Source organism: Benincasa hispida, chromosome 11, assembly GCF_027475165.1.
Source record: "Benincasa hispida cultivar pf3 chromosome 11, pf3_genome.v1.1, whole genome shotgun sequence".
In the NCBI taxonomy this organism is placed as follows: Eukaryota; Viridiplantae; Streptophyta; class Magnoliopsida; order Cucurbitales; family Cucurbitaceae; genus Benincasa; species Benincasa hispida.
This window is the reverse complement of record NC_143488.1, coordinates 59,718,876-59,728,847: the sequence shown is the minus strand read 5'-3', so window position 1 is coordinate 59,728,847 and position 9,972 is coordinate 59,718,876. Positions and strand designations below refer to the sequence as shown.

Genomic DNA, 9,972 nt, shown 5'->3' with positions numbered 1-9,972 from the left:
GAAAAAGAATGATAAAATACACTTTAAAATTCGAGGGAGGTATCTATTTGCTCTTTAGGTTTGAAAAATATCTACTTTTGATGGTAATATTGGGTTTTTCATCCTCGAATGAGAAGGAAAGAGAAACTAGGAATGACAATGGAGTCGGATGAGATAGGATTATTCCCTATCTCCGTCCCCGTGAGAATTTTTAATACCTGTTCTCACCACATTCCCGTTTTCGGAGTCGTTGTCAGGATTGGGAATCTCCATGCAGGGATTCTCCATTTTTTAAATTTTTTATTATTTAAAATTAACTAAATTTAGTATTTATGTTGAGATTGTAAATTTTAGGTAGGAAGTTAATAATATTATTACATATATTTGTTTAAATTAATAATTAAAAAATATTTTTGTGCTTTTTATTATAATTTCAATAGAAATTAAATTATTATATTATAAAATCAAAATTAGATCTCCTCTTCATCCCGGACCAGGAACCTAATTTAAATCCTCAATTTGATTTTCGTACTCGGTCAAATTAGGATTCTTCGCCTCGATCAGGTCGAGAATCTATAGAAACTTGATCCAAGAGAATTTTATCATCCCTAAAAGTAAGATGAAAAAGGAAACGAAAAAATGACAAATAAAACAAATTTAATATTAAAATAATAAAAAATTTACATCATTAAAAATAGTGTCACTTCTTTCATATCATATCATCGACTAAATAGATATTTACCTCAAATTTCAAAGACAAAAACCGTATTTTAACCAAAAAAAAAAAAGTTTACCATGCCAATATGTTAAAATACTGTGGTAATCGAACCTCATACTACAAAGTTGATAATATGAATATTATGTCAATCGAGCTACGCTGTTGTTGGCTATTTGTATTGTTATTTCGTCTTATATATACTAAATATATGAGGTAGTTTCCAATTTAGTACAACTCCTATTAATTTTAAGTGGTCAATTTGTATTACTTTCGTGTCCAACTATATGGAAATTTTAAAAAATTAAAGACTAAATTGTGAGTTGAAGTATTATAAATCACTTGGTACATTTTAACCAATCTTATAGCAACAAGGGGTTTTAGAACTTTCGTAGAGTATGCTTGGAGAGTGAAACTCACTTGGTTAACGAACTAGTTTTAAAAGCTAAATGTTTAAACTTCTTTCCTTTTTAGTAATATTTTATTTTTTATTTGAGAAAAAAAGCTCAAAAATATTACTTATAAGCCTATTGATTCCTATGTTTTATTATTAACTTTTTAATAGTGTTTTCAAAATTTAAACTAATTTTTTTGGGAAAAGAAGTGTTTGTTTAAAAATATGATCTTGTTCATAAAATTTGGGTAAGGATGATCAAAACTACAATAGAGAAGTTGTGATGACGAATGCAAGTTTCAAATACTAAAAAGTAATAATCAATGATTATAAAACAAAACCTAAATTTCCAATTGACAATCATTTGATTTATGATATTTAATTTATGAAAATTAAATTTGTAAACATTATTTTCATATGTTGATTTCTATATTTTATTGGCTGTATTTTAAAAGTGTTTTCATAACTCAGCCATTTTTTTTTTTTTAAAAAAATAGTTTTTATTTTTCAGATTGGCTAATAATTAAGACCCAATTTTGTAACTATTTGATTTTTTATTTTTGTTTTCGAAAATTTAACATATAGACAATATTTCCACCAAATTTCTTCATTTGTTATCTATTTTTTTACTAATAATTTAAAGAATCAAGCCAACTTATGAAAACCACAAAATGAGTTTTTAAAAACTTGTTTTTGTTCTTTGAGTTTGACTAAGGATTCAACCATTTTACTTAAGATGCAATGCAAATAGTTGTAAAAAAAAAAAGAAAAAGAAAAAGGAGAAATATGCTTATTTTTCAAAAATAAAAAATAAAAAATAAAATGGTTATTAAATGAGGTATAAAATATTTATATTAGAATTATGAATATAATTTATGAAAATACAAGTAAATTTTTCAAAAAAAAAAAAAAAAAAACAAAAGCTCAAATAGTCATTAATGCCCCATTAATTAACTAGATGGTTTTTTGCTTTTGGTTTTTGAAAATTAAACCTATTTTCTATCAATTTCTTACATTGATTTGCATATTTCTTAAATATCATGGTTAATTTAGTCATATTCCAAAAATAAAAACTACATTTTTAAAAACTACATTTTTTTTTTAATTTTTAAAATTTAGCTTGAGTTTGATGATAAAAATGGTGTCTATGAATTTAATTTTGAAAAATAAAAACAAAAAACCAAATGTTACACGAGGGGTCTAAATAATTCAGCTTACCATAGAAGATCTAAATTTACCGACAAATAATTTATTATAAATATTATTAATATTATAACATGGATCGGAAATCTGTCTAGAACAATGGGAATTGAGCACGAGTCGTTGCTTTCACACGGTTTGGTTTATTCCATTGGGTTGCATCTTTTTCAGTTTTTCTCAAATTAAATAATATTTAGTCCTATTTTGATTTACTTTTCGTACCACATGCCGTTGTTGTTGACTTCATTGCATTCCTGTCTGAAGACTCATGCAGAATTTTGTTTGACCTGCCGACTTTGTTGACTCCCCGCGTTCCTTGATTGGGCCTTTTCTCATTTACGTTTTTGGGCCTTCCGGAAATTGGGCCTTCTGTTTCCTTCAAGCCCAAACACTATTAGGCCTAGGCCCATCCAGCCCCAGCATGACTCGTGCACGTGCAGTTGGACTGGGTATATATACCGTAGAGGTTGGGACAAAGCCCGGCTGAGTTTTTTTAGGACAATCTTACCCTTCAATTGGCGTCATATTTTCCTTTGAAAGTTTTCCCCTTTCTCCCAAAATATTTCACCTTCTTCTCTCTCGGACTTTGAATCGCTGATTCTCGATAGCGTTGCGTCGTTGATTCCGATGGATCGAACTCAGATAGTTCTGTTAGGGCTGCCGATCTTCTTGCTTTTTACTGATATTGTGAATCTTTTCACTCCTCCGCCTCCGAAGCCTGCTGTCAATCATCCTCCACCTCGAGTTCACTACCAGCCTAAATCTCAATCAGTCATCCAGGAACCGCTTGAATTTCCTACGGAGGTGAATGATTTCGTGTTTAATTGGATTTCTCTTTAATTGTTTATATTGTTTTTGTGATATTCAGAAACTTAATTTGTCGTCTCGTTTTGGAATGCAGAAACGGAGCGTAATTGGAGGAATTGGCCAGGGTAGCGTTATTAATATCAATTTCTGTGTTTCTTGTTCTTACAGGTAGTTCGTCGGTTTGATTCTTAATTTTTGTTGTTTATCTGTCTCATTTTAGGCGGGAAGTGAGTCAATCGAACGTTTATGTGATTTTCCTTTCCTGGGTATTTTTTCCCCTTCCATTTTTCATCGACTCCGATCATGCATGCAATTACGGTAAACTTATAGTGAAGGAAAACTTGACTTCTTTGTTTTTTTTTCATTAGCACAAGTTTCTTTGATTGACTTTAACTTCCTTGATTGAATGAACATTTCAATTTCTCTCTCTCTAATGATTGTTGAGAGTCAGTATGATGAAAATTTGGTTGTAGTCGGAATCTTTGCTGCTGTTCTCCCTTCGATTTCATTTCTTGTTCTTGTTTTCCCCACAGGACTCTTTCGTTATTTTGAACTACTTTTGGCGATTGAACAAACGTTTCGATTTCTCTGCTCTCTTGTGATTGTTTTTTTAAAGAACATTACTCTCCAATCTCCAGTCTTCGAGAGTCATTATGATGAACAACCGGTTGTACTTTGGAATTTTGCTTCTTGTTGTTCCTTTTAACTTATGATTCAACGAACTTTTCGATTTCTCTGCTATCTTCTGGTTGCAGAGAGTCATTATGATGAAAAATTAGCTGTACTTTGGAATCTTGACTGTTGGCTTTTTATTTTTTATTTTTTAAAACTTTGATTAGCATAGATTTCTTTATTATCGTAACATCTTGGATTGAATTAATATTTCATTTCTCTACTCTTTCATGGTTGTTGAGAGTCATTACAATAAAAAATGGTTTGCAGACCTCAATTCAGAAACGTTCAGTAATAATTCCATATGGAGCCAACTTTTCTATGTTAGATTATCTGATTTGGGGCAAGATATAGAAATGGAAGTTTCATTTGACGTCCGCTGTTGGAACATAACAAAATGAACTTATTTATAACATGGATTAGTATTGCCATTGATAAGGAGAACTTCAGTAGATTATGTTTTGTACGCTTAATTTCATTAAGGTTTAGAAACAGGTTTGATGTTGCAAACTCCCCATTGTTTAGCTTTGGGATAAAGAATGATCTGGATACTGGATGATAAAATGTTGTTGCCACTCATAAAGTATAAGAATTGTGCACAAGTCTAATTAGAATAGAATTTACCTCATATTCTTTTTTGTTGTTACGCTCGATAGTATCAAAAAAGATTTCACTTGTGAATCCAAGTGGACCAGTAGATTAAGCCAATGTTCTTCATGGAGCATATATGATATCTTCCCTTAATTGTATCATATAAACATCTGACTGCCACTAAGTATAGTTGTTGGTTATTATGTAAAGTCTAGTATAATGTTCAGAAGCTGTAGCATGCATTTTATCCATACATTTTTGGGGTTTGCTCTTTAAAATGTAGTTGTACCATCATGTTATCTCTATCTGTGGAAATGCTTGATGTGAAATGATTTTACACTTCTTGTGGCAGAGGCACTGCAATTGCCATGAAAAATATGCTGGAGTCGTCATTTCCTGGAGTTGAAGTTATTTTGGCAAATTACCCTCCACCATTCCCAAAGCGCCTTCTTAGTAAAGTAGTACCCGTAGTTCAATTTGGAATTATTGGAACAATAATGGCGGGGGAGCATATTTTTCCTAGGTTGGGGATGGCACCACCACCTTGGTACTATTCTTTGCGTGCTAATAGGTTTGGAAGCATTGCAAGCACTTGGCTATTCGGAAATTTTATTCAATCATTCTTACAAAGTTCCGGAGCTTTCGAAGTATATTGCAACGGTGAAATGGTAAAATTCTTTTGTAAGCTCATTCTGTTTCTTTTTTTTTTTTCCTGGTGAACTTACTGTTTACTGACTATCCATTTTCTGAAGGTCTTTTCTAAGTTGAAGGAGCAGAGATTTCCGGGCGAGATTGAGTTGAGAGATCTTATTGGAAGGAAAGTTTCTGGGTCGAGATTTGTTGACAACTCTGGAGGAGTTTGGTCATAGGTATGTGACTTCTTGTGATCATTGCCATCAAATTAGCAACTGGGAGTCTAGTATGATAATCTAATCCAAGTTCATAATAGCCATGGGAGGAGCTTGTCTGTGAGAGATTTTCAATTTTAATATACCTAGTTATATACTAAACATTACTCCCTACTACCTACTACCTTTTTTCTTACGAAATCATAACTTTTAAATTTTCAAATTCATCCCACTAAAAGAAAGAAATTTCTAATTCTTCTGTTGATATCACACCCCAGTAAATCTTTGATATCATTTTGCATTCATTTATAATATATATATATATATATATAAAGAAACTGTCTGTACCATGGTAGTCTAGGCCTATGTTTTAACTTGTAAGAAGTAAATATAGGGTTTAAATTCTATTTTGGTGAATCTTGTTCTATTTTGATCCCTAAACTTTAAAACACGATCGTTTGGCTCTGAACTTTTTAAAAGTGTTTATTTTGGTCCTTATTATTAAAATTCTGTTAACTCTTTAATGAAATTGTATATGATATGTGTTGAGCAAAATGAAGGTGAAGTAAAATACCAATAACCAACATGACAAAATACTAAATGATCAAAATCTTGAACACAAAATGACTATAGAGTATCTTTTGAGTTATATAGAATATCGCTTTACCACCTACTTCAAAATTGAACCCTACATTTTTTAGCTTCATTAACTTATTTGGCAGTTTAGTCATTTAAATATACAAATCACCTCATTATTTTGTTTAAGAGTTAACAAAATCTTAATAATAGGAGTCAAAATAAGCATTTTGTAAAAGTTTAGGGATTGAAATAGACATTTTTAAAAGTTGAGGGATCAAAATAAAACATATTTCAAAGTTTTGGGACTAAAATAAGATTTAAACATAAGTACAGTAAATGATCCAAATTGCTACTTTTAAATACAGTAGACGATCAAAATTGTTGCTAAAACTGTACATTTATAATAAGTTTGAAAAATTCTTTGGGTAGATATTTTTATCCAAAACATTTTCCCATTAAAGTATATGTAGGGTTTTCCTTTAGGATTCGTTTGGTTGATGAGACTTGGTATAGATATCCAAATCCTATATTTGTTTAAGAGTTTTCAACTCTCTGTCTAGGAATAAGCTATTCATTTTTCATCGACAAGGGTTTTCTATTTCTTTCGAAAACTATGAGTTTTTTCTTTTCCACTCTCCTTGTGTTGTTTTTTTATTTTGTATATAGCTTCATTTTGAATATGGTTAATTATTTAATTAATTTATATTAATTTAACAAAAATAATATAAATATTTGCTTTAATAAAACAATAATAATCTATTAAAATTTATTAACTTATTTTCATAATAAGAAACTTATTAAATGAATGGAATTATTTTTTTACATACATTATTAATTTATTAGTCAACAATATCTTAAATATATTTAATTAGTAAACTATGATGAATTAAATTTAGTCTGAATAAGACTTCATTTTCTTCAATAATAAGAATTTGTTATTTTATTATTTTTTAATAAACAAGTAATTATTTATTGAGAATAATTTTAATTTAATCGTTCATTATGAGCCTATAATCATGATTAATTATTTATTGTGATTAACTTTTATTACTCCATTCATGGTTAGCATATCATATTTACAAAACACTTTTTAGTATTCTTTATTAATATATTATGTTTTTCTCTATTTTTTTTTTCATTTTTTATATAATATATAGTTTATTAAAATATCTTTTCTTATATTATTTAATTAAAATTAAAATTACTTATTTTGAACTTAATTAATTATAAAAATGGTTAAGTATTAGATTATAATTAGTATGACGTTCATTAAATGTATTATTCGATTAGTTTTAATCCTAAATTATTCAATCTTCAAATATTTATAATTAAAAGTATTACTGATTCATAATTAATTAATTTTTTGTCAATATATTAAATGTTGTTTATTCTTTAATTTATTAACCTATTACAATTATAATAAGATTTTCATGCTTAATTTAATAAATTAAATACAAAAATAATTTTTGTTCATAAAATTCTGATAATATTTCCATACATAATCAAACATAATCATTTTTTATCTCTATACATTCTATTATTGGGTATTCTATTTCCAGACATCCTTTATTCTTAGGTATCTATAAAACTTTAAACTAAACAACCTCTTAATGTGTGGTTATACATTTGAACCGAATATAACTAATTCTACGTTTTATTTCGAATGGCTTGTTTCACAATGACATATATTTATGGAGGTTTAATTACAAATTTGGTCTTTATGTTTGAAAAAAAGTAAAATTTAGTCTCTATAGTTTGATAGGACCTACTATATATAGTCCCTATGGTTTGACTAGTTTGTTGGGCCTTTTTCAGAAATTTTAAATTTTTTACAACACCATCCATCCGAGTTTGTAATGCATAATCTAAACTCCGGGAAATAAGAACTCCTTTCCTTTTGTGTTACCATCTTAATCTACATTTGTTTTTAACTTTGTTATAGGAACGTAACCTTCTTAATCAGAAAGGGAAGTTTTGATTAGATGGTCTCATTCACATTCCAGTCAATACTTAATCCCCCCTTCCCCCACCTTCCAACTTGTCACATAATTTATCTTATTACAAATCAATATAATGTTTGTACAACTTAAGATCTAACTTAGATAACTCTAATTCCTAGACTATAGAACTTAAAATGGCAAACTTAAGTCCGGAAGTGTGGTTGTAGTGTGGTAGACCTTGATCTTAGTAGCACTCTAGAACTCCATTCTTTCACTATCTGGGAAGAAAAACATAAACAAACTATAGGGTCTCTTTCAACCCTTAAGAGCAAACCACTCAATAATAGCATATCAACACAATGAGGTTACTATTCCAAACTTCGGGCTTGAATGTATCTGTTTCCTGCTATCCTTTTCCGTACGTGCACATATTTCTATCTTATGTAGGCTCAGAAACTAAACTCGTCGATCCTCTAACCATCCCACGTGAGGTTCTTTCCATAGACTTCGGAGCTAGGCCTTACGATCCCCTGACCATCCTGTAAGATTCCCCCATAGACTCAGGAACTAGGTCGTAAGACCCTTTGACCATTTCGTGCGGTATATGCTTTATCACTGTACAAATTCACATATAAATGTATGAAAATTCACAATAACATCTAAAGAAACACCACTCATAGTTTACTAGCAGAGATTCTCCTTTTTCCAAACCTTCTGGTTTCCTTGTTCCTTCTTGAATCTTGAGCTTTGCATTAGCCCAATTCTAGCTTAGAAGCTCATGTTTAGGGCAAGAATAACCTTAAAATACCTTATTGGCCCTAAACATAGCTTACTAACTCCAACAGATGTGAAACTAGGCCTTGGAACAACCTAGGACAACAATGGACCCAAGGTAGTTTTCCTTAGTACTAGTTGGATGCATGGTTGCCTTCCTAAGTCAGTTGGGCTAGGGGTGATCATTGAAACTGTTAAAATTGAACCTAATGCTGCCGAACCGAAATCAAACCCAAAATCAAATTATTGTGATTCGGTTCTGTTTCAAATTTGAAAATCGATTTGAAACTGAATCAAACCGCTTTTTTAATAAATATATTTAAAAATAATATATATAAATTAGAAAATAAAAAGCATAAAAAAACAAAAAAAAAACAAAAAAACTGTGAAAATTGAATCGAATTGAACTGCTTATAATTTAAAAAATATGAAAAATCATAAAAAATTAAAAAAAAAAAGGTGAAATCGAACCAAACCGAACATGCGATTCAGTTCGGTTTCAAAAAATATACTTTTTAAAATCTGCGGTTCAATTTGGTTTGAGCCTCAAACCAAACTAAATCGTAAACACACATAAGTTGAATGCATGGTCCACCCTCTTGGATGCATGAGCTACCTTCTCAACTCATCTCAGACTCAATTAGACGCTTGGACCTTTTCCCCAACGTCTGGATTGCTTCATGGATGCATGGTTCGTCCACTCCAACGCATGCCTACCCTCATAACCCTAATTCTCTCTAACACTCCCCCTTTTTAGTCTTATTTTGAGAGAACTTTGAGTTGTGAGGTGAAATGAGGCTCTTTAGGGTTATTTATAGGCATTCTCAAGCCATCATTGTCATCCTAACTCTTCCTCCAAGTGTGACACCTTGACACCAAGTGGCCTCATCATGCATGAGCCATCATTCTTCTTCATCCATGCTGCCAACTCTACCTTCAAATGTCTAAGTGAACTTCACCTCAGGATTCGCCACCTCAAGCTTGCACACTTAGTCAAATTCATGCTATGCTGGCACTTAACTTCCTAAGGTGTTCACCTCTAGTTTTGACACTTAGTCAAATTCATGTTATGCTGACATTTATCTTTCTAAGGTGTCTACCTCCGAATTAAAAATTTGGTCTAACTAATGCATGCATAACCTAATTCTTCATCCATCATGCGTCCAATTGTGCCCATTCCTTAAGGCATGCATCGAACTTCTCCATTTTCTACCCTCTATGCGTCCAACATGCCCTTACTAGGGCGTGTGTCCTACGAGTTGTCCAATACGTAGTCAAATTCTCACCCCTGAACATACCATGCGTCCAACCCAACCCTAATTATCTAGGTTGGCTCATTGCATGCGCCTAAGTTAGTTCTTTCTTGCCCTAGCATGCATTCAATATGGTGCTTTTAGGGTTTTACTCAACTATGCTACGAGTTGTACTTCTTATTTTCAATACTTAGTCAAAATTCATACTTCTTAATATACC

General features: G+C 30.9%; 1 protein-coding gene across 4 annotated transcripts in view; it reads left to right on the top strand.

Annotated features, from left to right (window-relative positions):
• Positions 1-2,768: 2,768 nt before the first annotated feature.
• LOC120090333 (selT-like protein) overlaps positions 2,769-9,972 on the top strand; it is a 34,221-nt gene continuing 27,017 nt past the window's right edge. For all 4 annotated transcript variants that reach the window (XR_005485518.2, XM_039047918.2, XM_039047917.2 and 1 more), the window contains exons 1-4: positions 2,769-3,092; positions 3,190-3,263; positions 4,711-5,026; positions 5,111-5,227. Coding sequence is in view for 3 of the 4 variants with exons in the window: in XM_039047918.2 (XP_038903846.1) it covers positions 2,916-3,092; positions 3,190-3,263; positions 4,711-5,026; positions 5,111-5,227 (684 nt within the window). In the remaining variant the exon portion in view is untranslated. The remainder of the gene's footprint in view (positions 3,093-3,189; positions 3,264-4,710; positions 5,027-5,110; positions 5,228-9,972) is intronic.